The sequence below is a fragment of the Melospiza melodia genome, chromosome 20, assembly GCF_035770615.1.
Source record: "Melospiza melodia melodia isolate bMelMel2 chromosome 20, bMelMel2.pri, whole genome shotgun sequence".
Lineage (NCBI taxonomy): Eukaryota > Metazoa > Chordata > Aves > Passeriformes > Passerellidae > Melospiza > Melospiza melodia.
This window is the reverse complement of record NC_086213.1, coordinates 11,883,066-11,904,024: the sequence shown is the minus strand read 5'-3', so window position 1 is coordinate 11,904,024 and position 20,959 is coordinate 11,883,066. Positions and strand designations below refer to the sequence as shown.

General features: G+C 58.5%; 2 protein-coding genes across 5 annotated transcripts in view; one reads left to right on the top strand and one right to left on the bottom strand.

Moving 5' to 3' along the window:
* Nucleotides 1–17,432, top strand: part of CUX2 (cut like homeobox 2) — a 62,396-nt gene extending 44,964 nt beyond the window's left edge. For 3 of the 4 annotated variants that reach the window (XM_063172999.1, XM_063172998.1, XM_063173001.1), the window contains exons 3-19: nucleotides 4,885–5,025; nucleotides 5,140–5,254; nucleotides 6,155–6,231; nucleotides 6,314–6,380; nucleotides 7,060–7,108; nucleotides 7,813–7,917; nucleotides 8,419–8,610; nucleotides 8,745–8,803; nucleotides 8,901–9,148; nucleotides 9,332–9,967; nucleotides 10,872–10,973; nucleotides 11,598–12,373; nucleotides 12,832–12,991; nucleotides 13,426–13,695; nucleotides 13,930–14,118; nucleotides 14,231–14,504; nucleotides 14,909–17,432. In XM_063172999.1, coding sequence (XP_063029069.1) covers nucleotides 4,885–5,025; nucleotides 5,140–5,254; nucleotides 6,155–6,231; nucleotides 6,314–6,380; nucleotides 7,060–7,108; nucleotides 7,813–7,917; nucleotides 8,419–8,610; nucleotides 8,745–8,803; nucleotides 8,901–9,148; nucleotides 9,332–9,967; nucleotides 10,872–10,973; nucleotides 11,598–12,373; nucleotides 12,832–12,991; nucleotides 13,426–13,695; nucleotides 13,930–14,118; nucleotides 14,231–14,504; nucleotides 14,909–15,566 — 4,118 coding nt within the window. In that variant the 3' untranslated portion in view covers nucleotides 15,567–17,432. Of the gene's footprint in view, nucleotides 1–4,884; nucleotides 5,026–5,139; nucleotides 5,255–6,154; nucleotides 6,232–6,313; nucleotides 6,381–7,059; nucleotides 7,109–7,812; nucleotides 7,918–8,415; nucleotides 8,611–8,744; nucleotides 8,804–8,900; nucleotides 9,149–9,331; nucleotides 9,968–10,871; nucleotides 10,974–11,597; nucleotides 12,374–12,831; nucleotides 12,992–13,425; nucleotides 13,696–13,929; nucleotides 14,119–14,230; nucleotides 14,505–14,908 lie in introns of all 4 variants that reach the window. The other variant, XM_063173000.1, reaches the window with a different exon arrangement.
* A 1,249-nt stretch (nucleotides 17,433–18,681) lies between these two features.
* PHETA1 (PH domain containing endocytic trafficking adaptor 1) lies at nucleotides 18,682–20,695 on the bottom strand. The gene has a single exon (XM_063173002.1). It carries the CDS (start codon nucleotides 20,462–20,464, stop codon nucleotides 19,703–19,705), a length of 762 nt encoding a protein of 253 aa, XP_063029072.1. The 5' UTR covers nucleotides 20,465–20,695; the 3' UTR covers nucleotides 18,682–19,702.
* Nucleotides 20,696–20,959: the final 264 nt, after the last annotated feature.

Genomic DNA, 20,959 nt, shown 5'->3' with positions numbered 1-20,959 from the left:
GCCTAACGAGTCGCGTGCCGGTGCCCCGAGGAGCCAGCGAGGACCGTGGCACCATCCCTGGCACCATCCCTGGCGCGGCTGGCACCGTCCCCAGCACGGCTGGCACCGTCCCTGGCACGGCTGGCGTCGCCCACCGCGGCCGGCGCATGGTGCTCTGGAGATCCCAGCCGAAGAGAGGAGAGGAAGCAGCTTTTGCCATCGCTGTGTTTCAGCCCCTGAGCCAAATGCATCTTGACATTAGGAAAGGAATACATTTGCTCAGCCCGTGTAGTAACACTGCGGCTATTCCCACTTGTCTGTTTGACGGTAAGTTGAGCGAAACGGCCGAGCTCCGGCTCGCAGCATGAGCCACGGGGACATCCTTCCTCTGTCACCCCGTCCTGGGCGGGGGAAACTGAGGCACGGGGCAGCCCTGAGGTTTGTGTTGGCAGAGCTGTTCCTAGGGATGGGTGAGGAGCTGGGAGCCCCCTCCTGCTGCTCCCCACTTTGGGGGATTTGGTGTGCGCCAGGCACGGAGCGTCCCCCGGCACGTCGGGGGCTGAGAGCTGCAAACGGCTGGAAACGCGCGGAAAGGCTCCTGCAGGGCCACTAATTCATTTTCCAGACATTTAGGAATAACAAAATGTTTTAATGATTTCTTAGGGGAATTAGGGAGACATATTTTTGTCCTCATTAAATTTTCTCCTGTGCTACGAGAACCAAATGTCAGCTCGGCTTGCAGAACCCAGTTATCTTCACCCGCCGGCTCCTCCCGCCTGCTCATGGATGCACACACACACATGCACGCCCCAAAACTCCTTCCCTGTGCTCTCTGCACTCCTCCTTCTCCTCTCTCCGCTCTCCACAGCATCTCTGGCTCCTCTCCTGCACCCCAAGTCCTCCCTCCCGCGGTTCGTCCCCGTCTGTTCCATGTCCACATGTCTCTCGACAGGCAAACTCTTTGTGGAATACTTTCCAAGCGCCACATAAGTCCTGATTCGACATTTTTTTGCTTTGAATGGCTGCTGTCAACACAAATCTCTGGCAGAGACTGTAACGGAGCCTGATTGCTCAGCAAGTATTTTGATAAGTGAGCTGGCTGTGTGTCTGTAATTACGGGAGAAAACCGTAAATCTTTTGGATATTGTTCACACAGATGTGGCGTGAAGGGAAGGGGGGGGAAGCAGTAAAATGTGTTAAAAGCATAATTAATGTCATTGTTGTTGGGGATGATTTGATTTAAGGCTGACTTTGACTCGTGGAGGGATTCGTAGGGCGCTGCTGGGTGTGTTGGAGCAGGTTGGGATGGGGTGGCAGAGGAGAGGTGACAGCACTATGGAGGTGCTGTGGGCGTCCCATGGGTGCACCAAGGGTGACCTGTGCTCCTCCTGGAGCCAGGCAGCAGCAGCAGCATGGAAGGTGGGCTGGGTAGAATGGCCCTGGCACCGGGATTAGCTGGTGATCCCCAGGGATACAGGTGCTCATCTGCTCAGGAGAAGGTGAGGAGCACTCAGAACTGCCCCTGTCCCTGTTAGTGAGCAACCAAAGGAGTGCCGTGGAGAAGGGTCTGGAGGAGGAGTCACTTGAGGAACAGCTGGGGGCACTTGGTTTGTTCAATGTGGAGAAGAAGAGACTGAGGGGAGCCTTCATCCCAACCCACAGCATCCTCAGGAGGAGCAGTGCAGGGACAGCTCCAATCTCAGTGAGCAGGGGCAGCACCCAGGGAATGGCTGGAGCTGTGTCAGGGAGTTTTAAGTTGGTTATCAGGGAAAAGTTCTCCCCCAGAGAGAATGTTCCCCAGGGAATGGGCACAGCCCTGAGGCTGCCAGAGCTCTGGGAACACTTGGACAACACTCTGAGGAATGCACAGGGTGGGAATGTTGGGGTGTCTGTGCAGGGCCAGGGCTTGGACTCCTGGATCCTTGTGGTCCCTTCCAGCTCAGGATATTTTGTGATTCTGTGATCCTGCTGCAGCGCTGCTGGTGCCGCTAAAGGGTGGCCAATGACGCCAGCTAGTGGTGGCACTTATATTTGTATTTATTTATTTAATTAATATATATAAAAGCTGCATATATAATGGGTGAGGGTATGGAGGGATAGATCAGCGTGCCAGGGCAGGGACACACTTGTTTCCCAGGGGAGCTGCCTGCACCATGGCCCCAGAGTGATGCCCTCAGATCCTGTTTAGGCACACGTGTCCCTCGTGTCACCCATCTGTGCTGCTGGCCAGTGTCAGGTCTAACCTGTCCCAGTGGAAGATGTGATCCGTGGAGGAAGGGATTACACACCAATATCTCACAGGTGGTGGCAGAGCCAGCCCCACAGCTGAGGATGGTGTTTCCCAGTGGGTGGGCAGTGTGGCATTAGCTCAGTGCAGTTATTCCAGTCCGGAATTTGGCATCTGCACTGCCCTGCCTGTTGTAAAGGTTTGTTCTTCCCTTCCCAAAGCTCTCTTCCCACCATTTCAGCCCAGGCTGGCAGCTCCAAACAGGGAACAGCACACAGAGGGCTGCAGCTCATGGGAAGGAAAATGCTGACCCGAGGAAAATCCCTAGTGCTTTATCACTCAGACCCGTTTTTCCCATATTATTTCTCATCTTGGAGGCAGGAGGAGCTGCTGGTGTGGATCAAACAGGGCCTGTCCCAGTGTTTATCTCCATGGAGGCAGCTCACAGGCTGGCACGGAGCCTCCTGCCAGCACCCCCAGGGCTGGGGGGGACAGGGGGGATCCCAGCAGCCCCCGGAGTGCAGGGTTTAATTATCCATATCCTTATCTCCACTCATGTCGTTGTGGAGTTATTAATGGCTGTGGGAGCATCCAGGCTGGCTGGGGCTGTGCTGCATCACTGCCACCCCACACCCCTGGGTGGGGAACCAGCCTGGGGAATGCTGAGCTGAGTGAGACACACCAGGAGCTGAAGGATGCCGTGAGCATCCCCAGGAGGGTCCCAGCTGGAGCCACGTCCCTGTTTCAGTGACAAAGCTGACAGCACTCATGCCTCTGGATCCCTGTGGCCAGAATCCTGGCAGAAACCTCTTATTCCATCCATTCATTTGTGATGTCCAGCAGAAAGAAGGGATAGCATTCCCTGTGGAGGATGCTCTGGTCTGGCAGGCACTAATCCTGGGGGGGTGCTGTGGGGTGTGATGCTGTGGGATGGCAGCAATGGGACAGACAGACACACAAATCCCATTTGGAGGAGCACAGCCTTGGCATTTCTTGTTTGCAAGGAGCATCCACATGGGCATGGACCAAATCTTGCATCTCCTGGGCAGGTTCACCCCCAAAATCATCTGGTGCTGTGTTTGACCCCCAAATCCCATGTTTGGCCTCCTTCATCCCTCTTCCATCTCAGCCAGGGGCTTGCCAAGCAGCAGAGCTGCTCTGTGTCCCGTTCTGAGTGGAGGCTGCCAGTTGTTGGAATTTTTTTCCACCACCCACTGTTATTATCTTTTACCCTTGGATGCCTGCCACGTGCCGTACAGTAGCATGCCCAACTCCACCCCACTTCCCTGTTTGCCTAACTTTTTGACCCTGGAGAATTCAAATCTATTTTCTCTCCTCTTCTTTTCCACGAAAAAAAAAAAACCCAACCAAAAAAAAAAAAAAAATCCCCCAAACCTACATTAACCTGGCTCAATAGGAGGCATTTTCTTGAACTTATTAAAAAACCCAGACTTGTAAATTAATTTGTTCATGTTGTACAATGGCAGTGCAGATGGACTCATTAGCATGCACACAACAAATAATTATAGATGAATTTTTAGCTGGCCTGCTTAATGGGCTTGCTGGGTTAATTATGTCAATGTATAATTACATCAGCCCTGGGAGACATAATGGCACACCCCGCTGAGCAGACACCAGCTAATGATGGTGTAATGCTGACAGAGGGAAGACGGACGGCTCCGGATGCACCTGCTTACCTCGGCACAAACCTCCATTGTCTGTGCCCAAAGCAGCCCTGCAGGAGCCACCGTGCCTGGGGAGGTGATGTCCCCATGTCCCCAGCCCGTCCCTCCGTGTCGCGGGGCTGGCGGGGAAAGGCAGGGATGTTCCTGTGGCTCCTGGAATGGCAGGATGTCCCCATGGCTGCTGGAAAAGCGGGACTTGTTGTGTCCCCACGGCTCCTGGAATGGCAGGATGTCCCCATGGCTGCTGGAAAAGCGGGACTTGTTGTGTCCCCATGGCTCCTGGAATGGCAGGATGTCCCCATGGCTGCTGGAAAAGCGGGACTTGGTGTGTCCCCACGGCTCCTGGAATGGCAGGATGTCCCCATGGCTGCTGGAAAAGCGGGACTTGGTGTGTCCCCATGGCTCCTGGAAAGGCAGGACCTGGCGTGTCCTCATGGCTCCTAGAAAGGCAGGACTAGGGGGGTGTCCCCATGGCACCTGGAACGGCAGGATGCCCACATGGCTGCAGGAAAAGTAGGACTTGGTGTGTCCCCACAGTTCTTAGAAAGGCAGGACTAGGGTGGTGTCCCCATGGCACCTGGAATGGCAGGATGTCCCCATGGCTGCTAGAAAAGCAGGACTTGGCATGTCCCTGTGGCACCTGGAATGGAAGGAGGTGGCCACGTCCCTACAGCTCCTAGAAAGGAAGAATTCGGGGCATGTCCCCATGGCTCCTGGATGACAGAATTCAGGATATCCCCACGGTTCCAGGAAAGGCAGGACCTGGTGTATCCCCACGGCTCCTGGAATGGCAGAACTCAGGATATCCCTACAGCTCCTAGAAAGGCAGGACCTGGCATGTCCCCCCATGGCTTTGGGCAAGGCAGGACCTGGTGTGTTGTCCCCATAGCTTTGTGTAACGCGGGACCTGGGGTGTCCCCACGGCACGGGGAGGTGGGAGAGGGCCTGTGCAGGACCATCCCTGCCTCTCAGCGCCCATCCCACACCCCACAGACCCCGCTCCTGTGCTGGAGGCTGCCCGGAGCCTGGAGGATCGGCTGCAGCAGCTGCAGCGCCTCGAGCCGGAGCCGCCGCCGCCCCTCAAGGATCTCAGCCGGCCCTGGAAGAAGCACCCGGAGCTCGGCAGCACCAAAGGTACCGGGACAGGGGCACTCCCTGGGAGCATCCCTGGCATGCAGGGCCAGGATTGCCCCCTGGCCACCGCCGTGTCCCCTCCGCAGCCGCGTGTGTGTGCCTGTGTCCCCGCAGAGCGCAGGGACGCGAGGTCGCCGGCAGCTGAGCCCCCGCTGCCCGGCCCCGACGGCAAAGCCAAAGCGCCCGGCACAGAGACCCCGCTGCAGAGACATGAGGCAGACAAGCAAAAGTACGTGGGAGCCCAAATGGGGTGGGTTTGGGGCGCTGTGAGGACGCGTGGCTCTGTCCTCGCTCCTGCACGGGGATGTCCTTCCTTCCATCCATCCATCCATCCATCCATCCATCCATCCATCCATCCATCCATCCATCCATCCATCCATCCATCCATCCATCCATCCATCCATCCATCCATCCACCTTCTCCTTCCCTTTGCTGTCCAGTTTGAAGCAGTCACACCATGCTCAGAAACTCGATACCAGACTCTCCCAGTGTCTGTCTGTCTGTCCATCCCCAACCCGGGTGGTTTTGGGCAAGCAGCAGGCACAGGCACAGCGGGGACAGGTCCCTCCTGTTGTCCCCTTCCCCGGAATCCCTGGCTCATGGCTTTGCTCGGACTGGTGGGCTCAATCCAGGTCGCTGTGTGAACCTCATTAGATGACCTTTTAATTCGGATGCTCTGGTGCCTTCATTGTTATTCCTTAACACGCTGCACCGGGGAAACAAATGAAGAATCTTTAAACCCTAAATTGCAGATCTCTGCGAGTAAGTTCCTGGCAAGTGCAGGCTATAAATAATGCAGAATAACTTTGCCCTGATTGCTTCCCCCTCCTCCAGTTAATTACAGGTGGGGGTGGGCTGCCATGCCCCCCTCAGAGGGGTTTCAGCCTCAGGGATCAGGGACCATTTTCAACCCAATGTGAATTTTTTTTTACACTTGGGGCAATAAACATTAAACGTGTTACTGAGGGGTAACACAGCTTGGACACATCCTGGTATCCACTGGTGGGAGTTTCCTGGCTCCAGTGAGTGATGGGGTAGAGGAGGGGACTCTGAGGGGTCTCTGTGTGGTTCTGGGGGGCTGTGGGGTCGGCGGTGCCCCCTGTCCATCCCTGGTGCCCGTCTCTCGCAGGGGCCTGCAGGAAGCTCAGGTCACCTTGGCCGCTCGGCTGGGGGAGGCAGAGGAGAAGATCAAAGTGCTCCACGCAGGTAGTGGGGCCGGGACAGGGGCTGCTGACCGTGCAGGGCCTGGCCCCCGCCCCACAGCTCACCCTCCTCTTCCTCTTGCCAGCGCTGAAGGCCACGCAGACGGAGCTGCTGGAGCTGCGCTGTAAATACGACGAGGAAGCGGCGTCCAAGTAAGTGCCCAGCAGGGCTGGGTTGTGCTCAGAGCTGAGCTGAGACACTTTGGGCAGCACTGGGACATCTCCGTGGTGCTGCTTGAGGAGCTGAGATGCTTCAAGCCCCTGCAGGAACATCCTCAGTTGTGGTGTCACCGAAATTGTGAGAGAAACACAAACTCTCCAACAACATCTTTTAAGTGTTGGAGAGCCAAGGTGTTGCTTTATTCTGGCCGGGATGTGCAACAGAAATTGTTTCATCCACTCATGCCCGGGTTATGCAGTGAAAATCATTCAATCACACCTGGTTTTGTACCAGACCTTTATTTATTAGTACATAAAAGCCCCACAGAAATTCACATTCATTGATCTCAAATGACACAATCCTTAGTATTCCATCTCCTATTGGTTATTAATTTCTTCACCTTCGATCTTAATTGGGTCCTCATCCTTGGGCTCTCTTATCGATCTTTTCCCAGACCAGGTGTCTCTGACCCACCAGGGGGGAAATGTTTGTTGATGTTCCCTTATCTCCTGTTATCTCCTGGCTACTCCCAGTTCTTCCCCGGGAGTCTTTTGAGGAGAAACTTCAGTTCTCCTCCCCCTGGGCAAAGGCAAAATCCCTCAGCCTCCTGCCCGTGTTCTGGGCTGTGTCTGTGCCCCCACACCCTCTGACACCTCTTGTTTTCTGTCTCAGGGCAGATGAAGTGGCCATGATCATGACCAACCTTGAGAAAGCCAACCAGGTGAGCCAGGAGCTGACTTGGCAGGGGCTTGGGTTGGGGTTGGCCCTGCAGAACTCGAGGTGCTGCATGCACCCCAAGCATCTGTGTGGCCTGAGTGTCTGTCCCCAAAACTGATAAGGGGTTGACAGGCACCACGATTGGGAATTCCTACAAAGGAGGGCTCAGTTTCCTCCCCTTGGTGGGACCCCCTGCCCCATGTATGGGGTCAAGGGTGTGTTTGGGATTCTGCCAGGCTCCATTTGGCTGCTGGAGCTGGCACTTGTCACCTCCAGCCTCCCACGGGTGTTTTAGGGCACAACCCACACTGTTCCTGTGTTAGATTCCGTTGAAATCTCTCTTGGTCCTATCCACTCCTCTTAATTAGTGTTTTTTTTAATTCTGAAAATGTAGGTACAAATAAATGCATGAGGATAATACAAGAGGTCTAAAGAACAATTTGTGTAAATAAAACCATCCTTTTGGGTGGAAAAAAGATATCCTGGAGATGGTCTGCAGCCAGTGCTGAAGGATGGGGATCAGGAACTGTGCTAGGACGTGGGGACCTTAAATACATGGGGGGAACTTAAATATCTGGGCTGGGCTGAGGATGCTGTAGGTGGGAGTGGGATGCTCAGGAGAGGCACGGACTGGGGCAGATCCTGGGCCCTGTGTGGGGTGGGCTGAGCTGCAGTGCCCGGTGTGATTCCTGCTCTGTTCCCTTGCAGCGGGCGGAGGCGGCGCAGAGGGAAGTGGAGAGTTTGAGGGAGCAGCTGGCGGCCGTCAACAGCTCCCTGCGCCTGGCCTGCTGCTCCCCGACGGGCACCACGGGGGTGAGGGCATCCCTGGGACCAGGAGCACCCCTCAGGAACAGCCCTTGGGGCCAGGAGCACCCCTCAGGGCCAGGGACAGCCCTGGCGCCTGCAGCATCCTTTGGGGCCGGCAGCATCTGTCACAGCCAGGAACGTCCCACTGCGCTTGGGAGCACCCCACTGATGCAGGGAGCACCTTTTTGTGTTTGGGAGCAAGCCCAAAATGCCTGAGGGGAGGAAACCCAAAATGCCTGAGGAGTATTTCCACCCTGAGGCAGTAGAACTGGCTGTGCCTGTCAGCCTCTCACAGAGAAGGGGACACGCACCCCCACAGCACTGAAATGCACCTGGGAGACCTTTAAGGGGCAGAAGGAATGTCTGTCCCTCCCCAGGGCTCTGTCACCAATGTCCCAAATGCACTAAGCTGAGCCCGGCTTCCTGCAGGGACATGTCCAATGGGGAGGGTGGCCCTTGTCCCCACCTTGGGTGGCCGGGAGCTGACAGTGTCCCCTCTCCCAGCAGGACAAAGTGAACTATTCCATGTGCTCAGGGTCGAGGTTGGAGGCAGCTCTGGCTGCCAAGGACCGGGAGATCCTGCGGCTCCTGAAGGATGTGCAGCACCTCCAGAGCTCTCTGCAGGAGCTGGAGGAGTCCTCTGCCACCCAGATCGCCGAGCTGGAGGGACAGCTGGCCGCCAAGAACGAGGCCATCGAGGTGCGCCCGTGGGGGCTTGGGGCCAGGGGTGGGGGACACAGGTCCTGCCATGCCAGGGGTGGGGGACATGGGTCCAGCCGTGCCGTGTGGCCACCAGGAGCTGGCTGCAAGGAGTCCCCTCCTCTGCTCCACAGAAGCTGGAGGAGAAGCTGCAGGCACAGGCTGACTACGAGGAGATCAAAACCGAGCTGAGGTATGGCTTGACCGGCGCCCATGGCTGCCTCCTCGCTGGTGTCCCAGCACCACAGCTGTGACACAGCCACCATGTCACCTCCTTGTCTCCCTGCCAGCATCCTGAAGGCGATGAAGGTGGCCTCTGCTGGCTGCAGCCTGCCCCAGGCAAGTGGCGTGGCGCGTCCCAAGGCGCTGGCCGGGCTGAGCCAGCCCTGCCGACGGTGCCTCCGCCGCCTGTCCCCATCTCGCCCTGGCTCCTTGCAGAGCATCTCCAAGGCAGAGGAGGCCCTGCTGCTGGGGAAGGAGGCTTTCTACCCCTCCCAGAAGTACCTGCTGGAGAAGCCCAGCCTGCTGGCCAGCACTGGTAGGGATGTTAGATTCCGTGGCATCCTGCTGGGGATATCCGTGGGAATGTGGGCGGCCCGGCTGTGGTGGGGTGGCATGTCACCTGGGGAAACTGAGGCAGGAGCTGTTTGGCTGCAGGGCTGTGCCTGAGCCGTGGCCAGGGGGACTCTAGTGTGTCTCCCTCTCTCTCCTTCATCTCTAGAGGAGGATCACTCCGAAGACGAGTCAGGGAAGGATCCACTGGGCATGGAGCAGCCGTACCCATCTCCTCACCACGCCCCAGCTGATGACCCCGCGTCCCCCACTCCCCTCCCGCCGCTGCCTGGCCCCGGCGTGGCCCCTGATGGTCCCCGGACTTTCTCGCTGTCCCCCTTCCCGGGGGCTGAGCGGCTCTCAGGGGACCCCAAGGCCCCCCACCTCCCTGTGCCCGGCTACAAGAGCGAGAGCAGCAGCGGGGCGCCGCCCTTCCCCTCCTCCTTCTTCGGGGCCAAAAGCAGCACCGTGCACCCCGTCCCCGTGCCGGCCACCAGTGCCACCAGCCCGCCCGGCGAGCCCTCCGAGGGCAGCGCCGGCAGCTCCGGCGAGGAGGAGCAGCTGGACACGGCCGAAATCGCCTTCCAGGTGAAGGAGCAGCTGCTGAAGCACAACATTGGGCAGAGGGTCTTCGGGCACTACGTGCTGGGGCTGTCCCAGGGCTCCGTCAGCGAGATCTTGGCGCGGCCCAAGCCCTGGCACAAGCTGACGGTGAAGGGCAAGGAGCCGTTCATCAAGATGAAGCAGTTCCTGTCCGACGAGCAGAACGTGCTGGCCCTGAGGACTATCCAGGTGCGCCAGAGAGGTGAGTGGTTGGGGTGGCCCTGGCCAACGGGTCCTGTCCCCCTCCCAGTGCACCCCAGTTCACCCTGGGGTGCCTCATGCTGTGGCAGGGATGCTCACCAGACCCTGATGTGCTGGGATGCTGTTCCCCAGGATTTTCCCTGCTGGGATGGAGCTGGCTGCTGGGTGGGATGAGCTCTGGCAAACGGCAGCAATTAACAGCAACCCATGGCTGTGGAACTGCATCCCCGGACGTGCTTTACTCATTTATTCTGACAAGTGCCATTTAATTATTCATTAGGCTGTTCTGTGCTGTATGAATCAATGTGCTGGGGAATATTTCATTAAAATAATGAAGTTTTAGTGCTGCGGAACCTCGGCGCGGCATTGGCACTGTCGTGGAATGGTGACTCCCATCTCTGGGGACAGTGGCTGCTGGCCACATCTCAGCAGTGGCAGTGGGTCACTCAAGTCCCCATGGTGGCACCAGGAGTAGACAATGCACACCAGGAGTGGACAATGCACACCCATGGTCCATGCACCTGCTGGTTTAAGCCTGGAGGGCTCTGATTTATCCCCTGGATCTGATCCATCATTAACACTTCTCTTGCACAGCCAGGAGGGCACAGTGCCAGGGATGGGGACATGGTTTCTGTGCCCGTGTCTCTGCTCCTGGTGGGGAGAGGGTGCCCTTGGCTGGAATGAGCAAGGTGGTGGAAGATGCTCTGCCAGAGGCAGGAGCTGGCAGCCAGGGCTACCAGGGCTCCCTGTGCTCCGGTAGCGACTAATCGGGAGTGACACTTGTCTTCAAACCAGCATCCCTAAAAATAACTGAACATGAGGAGCAGTAAATACTTCCTGACATACAAGTGGAGCTTGTAAAACCAGCGCTGGTGACAAAGCTGTTATCCTGCCTCTTTGATCAGGTAGCATCACACCACGGATCAGGACACCGGAGACCGGCTCCGACGACGCCATCAAAAGCATCCTGGAGCAGGCGAAAAAGGAGATTGAGTCGCAGAAGGGAGGTAGGTGCTGCCTTGGGGGTGGCCAAGTCCCTGCTCTGCCCTGTGGCAGCAGCACCCGTCCCAAAAATTGGCTTTTTGGGGGGTGTTTCACCCATTGACATCCATGTAGAATTTTAGGTCATGTTGGAAGAAAATGCCGTGTGGGATGGAAGAGTCCCTGTGCAGCAGAGTTCAGATCTGGGCTTTCAGAAACTTTGGATGCACTCTTTTTCCTCCCCCCTGCCCCAAACCAGATGATTAAATGAGTATTCAGAATCCATCTGGCACGAGGAACCATTAAAGCAGCTGCTCTCACAGTCAATTACAAGAAATGAAATACATTAAAACAGGTAGTCTGCTGAGAAAGCAGAATCCCGGAGAATTAAATTAGACCGCAACGGTGGAAAAAACAGGCAGGGAAAACAAACATGTTTGTCTATCGCATTGTTGGTAATGGGATTTATTTTGCAATCATCAAAAAAGAAGTTGGCTTTGAGTTGGGGCTGTTGACGCTTTTGCTTTGTGGATGCTGCTGGTCCAAACCAGATTGGGATAAACCACTTTCCTCCCACACTTTGAGTTGTGGCCGCACAGTAAACGACGTCTGCTGCTCCTCTGGCCTGCCCTCACTGCTTTTCTCTACAGGGGAGCCCAAAACACCATCAGCATCACAGGCAGTGGCCAACGGGGCGAGCAGCAGCAGCTCGGAGGACGCCATCAAGAGCATCCTGGAGCAGGCGCGGCGGGAGATGCAGGCGCAGCAGCAGGCGCTGCTGGACGTGGAGTCGGGGCCCGGCGGGCGCGGAGGGGACGCGGTGCCCTCCGAGCGCTCCACGCTGGGCACCGTCAGCCAGAACATCACCCCCGCCCTGGTCAAGCAGGAGGAGGGCAGCGGGGCCAGCCCTGGCCCGCCGCAGACGCCCCTGGCCGTGCTCTCCCCCGCCGCCTTCGTCCAGAGCATCATCCGCAAGGTGAAGTCGGAGATCGGCGACGCCGGCTCCTACTTCGACCAGCACTGGGCGTCGGAGCGGAGCCTGCTCAGCCGGCCCTACACCTCCGTGTCGCCCTCGCTGTCCTCCTCCTCCTCCAGCTACTCCAGCATGGCCAACGGCCGGGGCTGGCCGCGGGGGGAGCCCGGTGAGGGCGGCACCAACGAGGACGAGCTGCAGCCGGCGGATGAGGAGCCCCAGCGGCTGTCGGAGATGAAGGCGGAGGGAGCTGGAGCGGAGCCGGCGGCCGGGGGGCGTCTGTCCTACTACCCCACGTACGTGCCACGGACCCTGAAGCCCACGGTGCCGCCGCTGACGCCAGAGCAGTATGAGATGTACATGTACAGGGAGGTGGACACGCTGGAGCTGACCCGGCAGGTCAAGGAGAAGTTGGCCAAGAACGGCATCTGCCAGAGGATCTTCGGAGAGAAGGTACCAGCCTGGAGAAGGGGGGTCTGGTGTCCCCCTCTGCTCCATGAGCCAGAGCCTGGGGCTCATTGATGGCCTTCACCAGCTCCTTCCAGAGTCTTCCTTTTCCCTGGTCTGTTTCTCCTTGGAGGACTCTGAGTCCCCAGGTCTGACACAAGCCCAGTCTCCCAGTGGCCACCACTAACTGGTTGTGGCACTTCCCACCAAGAGTACACAGTCCCCTCAACCCAGCCCTTTGGGGACCAGCCTCCCACCCCACTGGGTATCCTGGGGGGCCCACCATCAGCACCCATGGCTGGGGACAGAGGGTCCAGACATGCTGTGGGGCAGCGGGTGGCAGCACGTGGCAGTGGGTGGCATCCTGCTCCCCCTCCCCTGACAGGGGAGTGGAGGGCAGGTGGCTTCCCAGCACTGGGGGAGTGCAGCCCACCTTGAGAGGGTGACACCTGCGTGGTGCCCAGGTGCTGGGACTGTCCCAGGGCAGTGTGAGTGACATGCTGTCGCGGCCCAAACCGTGGAGCAAGCTGACACAGAAGGGTCGGGAGCCCTTCATCCGCATGCAGCTCTGGCTGACAGACCAGCTGGGCCAGGGGATCAGCCAGCAGCCCACACCCTCCCAGGGTAAGTGACATCACTGTCCCCATGTGTCATCAGTGTCCCCACCACTTCTGTGTCCATCCCCTGCATCCCAGGGAGTTTGTCCTGCTCCCACCCCAGCACTGGGAAGAGCTGTCCCTGCCAACTCCAGTACCAGCACCCACATCCTGGGAAGTCCCTTCCATCCCCAACCTCCTTCATTTAAAACAAAAATAAAAGGAAAGCCACATCAAAAACCTTGGGCTTCGTGCCTGACGTAAAGCAATAACTGGATTTTTTGTGTTATATTGGTGGCATTTTCTCTCTTTAATTATTCCACCACCATCATCTCCCACTTTGGAGAAGCTTGGCTGGTATCCCTCTCCTCTAGAGGGCAAATCCACAAGCATCCCCCAAATGCCCTTCCTGCTCCCTGCCCCGTCCCCTCCCGCTGACCCCTGTGCCCTGGTGTCACACAGCCAGCCCAGCGGAGCCCCAGCCGTCCCCCTCGCCGCCCCCCAGCCCCTCCGAGCACGACAAGGGCTGCCAGGAGCCCCTCACCCTGGCCTTGGAGAGCAGCAAGGAGAACCAGCAGCCCGAGAGCCGCTCGACGCCTGCGCTGGGCGGGAAGATGTATCCCAACAGCCAGGGCCCCGTGGGCATCCAGGAGATCGTCGCCATGTCCCCTGAGCTGGACACCTACTCCATCACCAAGAAGGTCAAGGAGGTCCTGACAGACAACAATTTAGGTGCGGGCCCTCTCTCTGCCCAGGTTTTTGGGAGCTGCTGGTGAGACTGCATGGATCCAGCACCTCAGTTCCTGTAGGTGCAACCCCCCCCCTTCCAGATGTTTCTCTGTGGGTGCTCATGGGAATTCCAGGAGGATGCTGGCTGGGAAATGGGGTGCACCTGCTCTGCAGGGGGACTGCAGCGCCCGTCCCGCTGCTCTACCCCGCTAACCACCTCTGCTTCTCCTCCGCCAGGCCAGCGGCTGTTTGGGGAGAGCATCCTGGGCCTGACGCAGGGCTCGGTGTCCGATCTCCTCTCCAGGCCCAAGCCGTGGCACAAGCTGAGCCTGAAGGGGAGGGAGCCCTTCGTGCGCATGCAGCTCTGGCTCAACGACCCCCACAACGTGGAGAAGCTGCGCGACATGAAGAAGCTGGAGAAGAAGGGTGAGGCGCGGGGTGACACGGCCCTGCTGGGTTAGGTGACACATCCCACTGGCTGAGGGGGGGTTCCTGGGCTGGGGGGCGAGCGGTGCCAGCTGGGTGTCCTCTCCTGCAGCCTACCTGAAGCGCCGGTACGGGCTGATGAGCGCTGGCTCGGACAGCGAGTCCCCCAGCGCACGCTCCGAGTGCGCCAGCCCCAGCGCGCCGCCGCAGGACCTCAGCCTGCTCCAGATCAAGAAGCCGCGGGTGGTGCTGGCGCCGGAGGAGAAGGAAGCCCTAAAGAAAGCCTACCAGCTGGAGCCATATCCCTCCCAGCAGACCATCGAGCTGCTCTCCTTCCAGCTCAACCTCAAGACCAACACCGTCATCAACTGGTTCCACAACTACAGGTATGGGCGCTCCCGGGCTTTGGGGGTGCTGTGACACAGAGGGAGTGTCTCTGTTCCCCTTCAAGCCTTCCATGTCACTCTTCACTAGATGAGAGGTGCAGACCCACTGGAGGTCTCCAGGTTGGTGGGTGGTGTTGGCTACCTTGACCAAGTCGTGTTGAGCATCTAAAGTGGTTTCCATGCTCACATCCACCTGCTCACCCCAGAGCGGGATCTCTGTGAAGGGGGAGAGCCTTACGGAGGCTGCTGGAGCACAGGATCCATCCCCACGGCAGCCCAGCCCTGGGGAGCAGCACAGGTTTCATCCTTAGGTGACATTGCAGTGGACAGTTCATCCACTGGCTGGAGATGTGGCATGGGGCAGTGGGTGGTTGTCGCCACCCCTCCGTGGTTGTGTCCCGCAGGTCACGGATGCGCCGAGAGATGCTGGTGGAGGGCGCACAGGACAATGACACGGACCCGGAGCAGAGCGGCGGGACGGCCATCCCCGGGCGCCGGGCCCCCCACAGCCCCGACTCGGACCCCGAGGACCACAAACCCGCGTTGGTGGGGGGCGAGCCCCCCTGTGCCGCTGCGCCCGTGAAGGTGAAGGAGGAGCAGGGCGATCCGGGCGGCTGGAGCCGCCGGCGGGACTCACGCAGCCCGGCCGGCGCGGCCGAAGGGACCGGCCCTCCCCACGAGGAGCGGGGGGCAGCCCCCCACGCCGCCGCCCCCAGCCTCCCGCGGCGGGGAGGCCGCGCCGGTGCCACCGCTGGGGGACCCCAACCGCCGCCGCCGCCGCCACACCCCGACAGCTCCCAGTCCTCGGCGGGCTCGTCCCGCTGCAGCTTGGTGGTGTCCCCAACGTCGCCCTCGGCAGCTTCCTCGCCCGGCCTCACCGGCTCAGCCTCTCCAGGACCGTCCTCTGCCGGGCCGGTGTCGCCGGCGCTGCCACCGGCCGCCGGCCCCCGGCTCAGCACCAGCGTGCAGCGGCGCCACGAGAAGATGGCCAACCTCAACAACATCATCCACCGCCTGGAGCGGGCTGCCAACCGCGAGGAGGCCCTCGAGTGGGAGTTCTGAGCCCCCCGACACCCCAAATATATATATATACACCCCCACACACATATATATATATTTTGATAAATGCAGTGTGCACCGAGAGGTGACGAGTGGCCGGCGCCACGGAAGAGGAGCGCCCGTGAAAAAAGAGGGGACCCCTCTCTATGAATCCACCCCACCCCTCTGGCTTTGTTTTAAATGTGAAAAACTGGGAACAATTTTAGAAAAGTAAAACAAAAAAAACAAAAAATATTTATAGACCTCTTTTAGATATTTTAATAAAAGGATACTTTGGAATTTATTAACAGCTTAAGCTGCTTTGATATTAAAGATAGCTATAAAATCAAGATGATGTAGCAGTCGTGTCATTAAATGTACACTGAAGTCTTGTAGTTTGCCACTGGATGAGATTAAAAACAAATAAACAAAAAAAAAAAAAAAGAAAACCAACCCACAGAAAAGACTTTTTGAGCAAAGCCATCAAGAAGCACTATGAGACTGACCAAATTTAAGAAACTTTTGCAGTTTCCACCCTTGTCTGTAAGACACTGCATCGCTTCTGCCCCAGCCAGAGACTGCGTCCTAGTCCCTGAAGACTCTAAAGCCCCTGACGCCATCGAGTATGTATTTAGTTCTGGTGGTTTATGTTTTTGGAAGCCTTTGTAACACAGAATGTCCCGTGCGGTTGTATATGTTGTAGAAATGTCTGCAATAGCCTTCTGGAACAAGATGTAGCATGGTCCCAACGCCGTCCCTCGCGCTTCCTCCAGCCGGTGGCAGCTCCCACCTGCCATCTGCAGCTCGTGCCAGCTCCCAAAGGAGGAGGGAAAATGAGGCAAAAGCAAAGAAAGCAACCTGAGTGAGCTTGGGATGGGAAAATGTCCCTGGGTGTGGTGCTTGAGGATGGTACCAGCTCACTGGGGATGGATATCCATGGCATCCTGATTCCCCATCCACTGAGGAAAGAGAAAGATGGAGCCTCTGAGCTTTGGCTCTGGGGCAGCAGTGCTTGAGGTGAGCACCCAAAAATCGTGAGCCACCCACTCACAGGCTGAGCCCTCCTCAGGGCTGCTCCAGCATCACAGCCCAGCACTTTTTTAGGGAGAGCACCTGGGCAGGAAGAGCATCCCCTTCCCACAGCCATGTCCCAGGTGGTGGGTGTCAGTGATGCCAGGATGAGCTCTGGGGTGTCACAGCAGGCTCCTGCCTAAATTGGGCAAGCTCAGCCCTGAGTTGGGCAAAGCACCACGGAGCTTTGGCTTTCCAGGGCTGATCCTGTGCAGACACAGGAGCTCAGTGGTGGCACAATCCCAGTGTGCTCCCTGTCACCTCCCTGACCCCACCACCTCCAGCCAGCCTCTGCTAACAAAATGCCTTTAAACAATGTGGAGAGTCCCACCCTGGCCTGCTCTGCCCTGTCCCCTGCCCACACAGCATCAACCATTGCCCACCAAGGCCCTGCCAGGCTCCCATTGACTGATTTTCCACTGCAGATGTTTTTATCAGAATAAAGGGTATTTTTGTACTCGGGTGGTAGTGGAGCAATGCTGGGTGAGGGCACAGCTCTCCTTGCCTGCCTCTCCTGCCCTGACAAAGCCCAGGGCTGCTCTGCCACTGTGCTGTGGCAGGTGGAGGTGTGACCACTGCCTGCCTTCTCCGCTGTGTGCTAGAGGGAGCTTTAGGTGGAACGGGATTTGAGGAAGCACTCGGGACAGTCCTGAGCACGGCAATCCTGTTGTATGAAAGCCAGCGGGACACACCGGTCACGTTTTTGTTAGGCTCATGTTCTGTACTTCAAAAGTTTCTATGAGATCGATGAACTTTGTTTAACAATTTTGGAAGGAACAAGTTCTGTAAAGAGCCACTAAATACAGAAGTTGGATACGACTCTGGCCTTGGGGTGTGTTTTGTCTGGAGGTGATGGAATGGGAACCCCTCTCACACTTGCCCAGTGTTGGCATCCTCAGAAGTCTCAGCTTTGCTTTGGGATTGTGGCAAGAGCTCTCATTATTCCTGTGAGTGTGGGATAAAAAAAGAGGGTTTTAAATGGGGTTAGTCCAGCTCAGGGTGTGATCCTGCCCCATGAAATTCCTGTGCTCATCCCTGCTGCAGGTTTGCTCCTGCCCCTGGGGTAGCTCAGCATCCTCCAGCGTGAGTTTATTATAAAATCATCATTTCCTGGAATGGTTTGGGTTAGAGGAGACCTTAAGGATCATCTTACTCCACCCCCCTGCCAGGGGCAGAAACACCTTCCACTAGACCAGGCTGCCCAAAGCCCTGTCCAGCCTGGCAGTGCCAGTGGCACCGTGCCCCAGCACGGCTCTCGTTCAGAGCCAGCATTGCTGGGCGAGTCGGCAGCTCCTGACACCAGGCAGGGCTGTTTGTGTCTGATGAATTAATAAATCCATATGTTGCATATCTGTTTGAGCTTGTTTGTCAGCTAACATGTTGAGGAGGACTTTTATTGATGGATATCTGAACGCCTGGCGAAGCTGTGCCAGCTGCCATGGAAACCAGGATCTTCCCTGTGGCAAAGGACGGAGCCACGGAACCATCTGGGTGCAGCTGCACCCTGGCTGCCCTTGGCACTGCTCCAAATGCCACATTCCATAGGGGAACGCCATGCCTGGCCAGGGACAGGCTCCATGCTCTGCGGGACTCTCGGTGAGCAGGTGACCCTGGCTGGCTTCGTGCCTCAGTTTCCCCAATAAGTGATTGCCCAGCCTCTGCCAGACCCTGTATTAAAGAGAAGTTGGAGATATTCATGAAGTGGGATGTGTGGGCAGGGACATGGGGATGTGCTGGCCACTTTCACAAGGGCAGACTCCCTGTGTGGCATCAACAAGGGGACAGATATTTTGTCCTGGTTAAGAGGTGCCCTGACATGGGACCACCCTGGCACTGGGTGTCCTGATGTCCCCAGGGTGACTCCATCCCATCTCACCCCATCCCTGCAGGCAGATATGGGGCTCCAGGGCACTGCAAGACCCTGGCATTGGCCATGTCCCCTTTGGGTGACACAGTCCCTGACCAGCCCCACAGACAGGTGGGGACAGAAGGAGGAGTAAAATAAATCATTAATTCCCACCTGGACCCCTGTGCCCAGGGGCTCAGAGGCACAAACAAGGACCATGGATGGGAGGGAAGTTCTGAACTTTTATTGTAGAAAAATCTACAACTTTTCTTGTAGAAAAATCCTGTGCCTGTCCCAAGGGAGCAAAGGGAGCTCGAGCCACCCAACCCTGAGCCAGGGCACCCTGACTGCTCCAGAGTGGGTCACCCCACCTCTGGGCCAGCAGCTTGAGTTTCTGATGTGGAAATAAGATAGGAACACAGGCATGAGACACCAGCTTTGCTCTGGTTTGGCACATGAATCATTCCTCACGCTCTGCTGCTGACACACACGTTCCCATTTGCCACCACGAGCGATGCTTCCCCTTAGTGAGCTGGCACGGGGATGATGTGCTGTCCCAAAACACCCACCAGCAAAGCAGTGCCTGCAGCTGCTGAACTCCCCCAGGGTCTGATCCCCCCTCCACATCCACCATCCAGGCTGCAAGCAGCAATTGCTCCCTGTGAAATGCCCGGGGCTGGGCGTCACCAGCTCCCCGGAGCATGCGGAGCTGCTGCTGCCATTAAGGAAGGGCTGCACTCACTGATATTTTCATTTCAAACCACATCCTGCTGGAGCAGAGGGATCTGGCAGAGCTCAGCCGACCTCAGCCCTGTGCTGGGCCAGGAGGGGAAGTCGGTGGCAGGCTCTCCACTGTGGAACCCACACGGGAGCTCAGGCGGGCGGGATCCCATCACAATCCTCCTCCAGAAGTTGTCAGGGTGTGATCCCACTGCAAGAGCACCCAGAGGCCCCAGCAGAGCCAGAGCAGAGGTCGATTTCCACTCAGGCAGTGAGTGGTTTGTAGTTTGCTCGTGCTGAGTGGAGCACCCCAAACCCACATGAGGGATGGCTGGAGGGCACCTATATGGTGCCCATTTCACCATCACTGGTGTCCCTCGGTGCCCAGCCCTCGCTGGCACCACCAACACCACCACAGCCAGGTCTGCACACCCCGGGGCGAGGAGGGGACATGTCCATCACCACGGACGGCCACCTCCAGCCTGCCCCACCTCCTGCTAGGTTCCCAGCGCTCATCCGCCGCTCAGGGCTGGGAGCCACGCCGCTTCTGCTGCCAGTCCTGCCGCAGCCGGGCCACCTCCCGGCTGTACTGCTCGTGGAGGCGGCAGAACGTGGACGGGCTCTGTGCCACGGCGCTCGCTGTCCCGCCGCCGTTCGACACCCTCCGGCGGGGCGGCAGCGGCGGCGGCCGCGGCGCCCCCTCCTCATCGTGCCCAGAGGCGTCGGGCGGGCGCTCCTCGGCCTCCAGCGCGTTGTTCCACACCGCACAGCCGTTCTCCTTGGGCGGGATAGCGGGCAGAGCCGGCAGCCGCTCCCGGCACTGCTCCAGCCCCGACGGCTTCGGCTTCCAAGGGTCGGGAGCGTCCTGGGAGCATCCCCCGGGCAGCCCCCGGCTCATCTCCTGCAGCTGCTTCTCCAGCTCCCGCACCACCAGCCGCATGTAGTCAAAGCTGGCTCGGGACAGCGACTTCACCCACGACTCCATGGCCTCCTGGCTCTCCGCCGCCAGCACGTAGGTGCGGGACTTGCTGCCGCCGAAGCGGATGGCGAAGGCGAAGTTCTCGGCCGAATCGCAGAGCTCCACATTGCAGCCCTCCAGCACGATGACGCCCACGGGCTCCCGGCTGTCGCGCTCCTCGAAGTAGAAGAGCATGTTTCCCTTGAGCACGAACCAGCGGCGGTGATAGGCCGTGTGCCGCTCGCCGCGCTTGTAGAGGAAGCCGCAGTTGTCGGCCGGGGAGTCGCAGGTGGCGTAGAAGGCCAAGCTGCGCTCGTTCAGCTTCATGGCTGCGCGCCCTGCGGGGACAGCGGGTGCTCAGCGCCGCGCGTCGATGGCACGGAAACGAACCAGCGCCTTTTTGTTCGTGCTGGCGGCAGCGGCAGCAGCAGCCCTGGCGCCCAGGAAATGGAGCTGCTGAATAAACAACGCCGGATAGCCGGGATAAGAGGACTCGCCGATAAGGGGCTGAGTCCGGCGGATGGCCGGCGGGCTCTGGCTGCCCAAGGGATGAGGCTCACCCTCCCACCACCACCCCGGCAGTGTTTTCCCAGGGAGGAGCCCCGGGCAGGGCCTGTCCCGGTGCCTCACCTGGCACAGGTGACCTTCCCGCCGGCGCCGCGCTTTCCGTGTCCCTTCGCTCCTCCCCGCGGCGGCACGGAAGGCTTTGGCCGGCGCCGCCGATCCGGCTGCCGCTCCAGAGAGCCGTGGCCATGAACCCTGCCACCCGGGCAAGGCCACCGCTGCTCCTGTCCCCTAATCGCTGGTGGCCTCGCCGTGCCA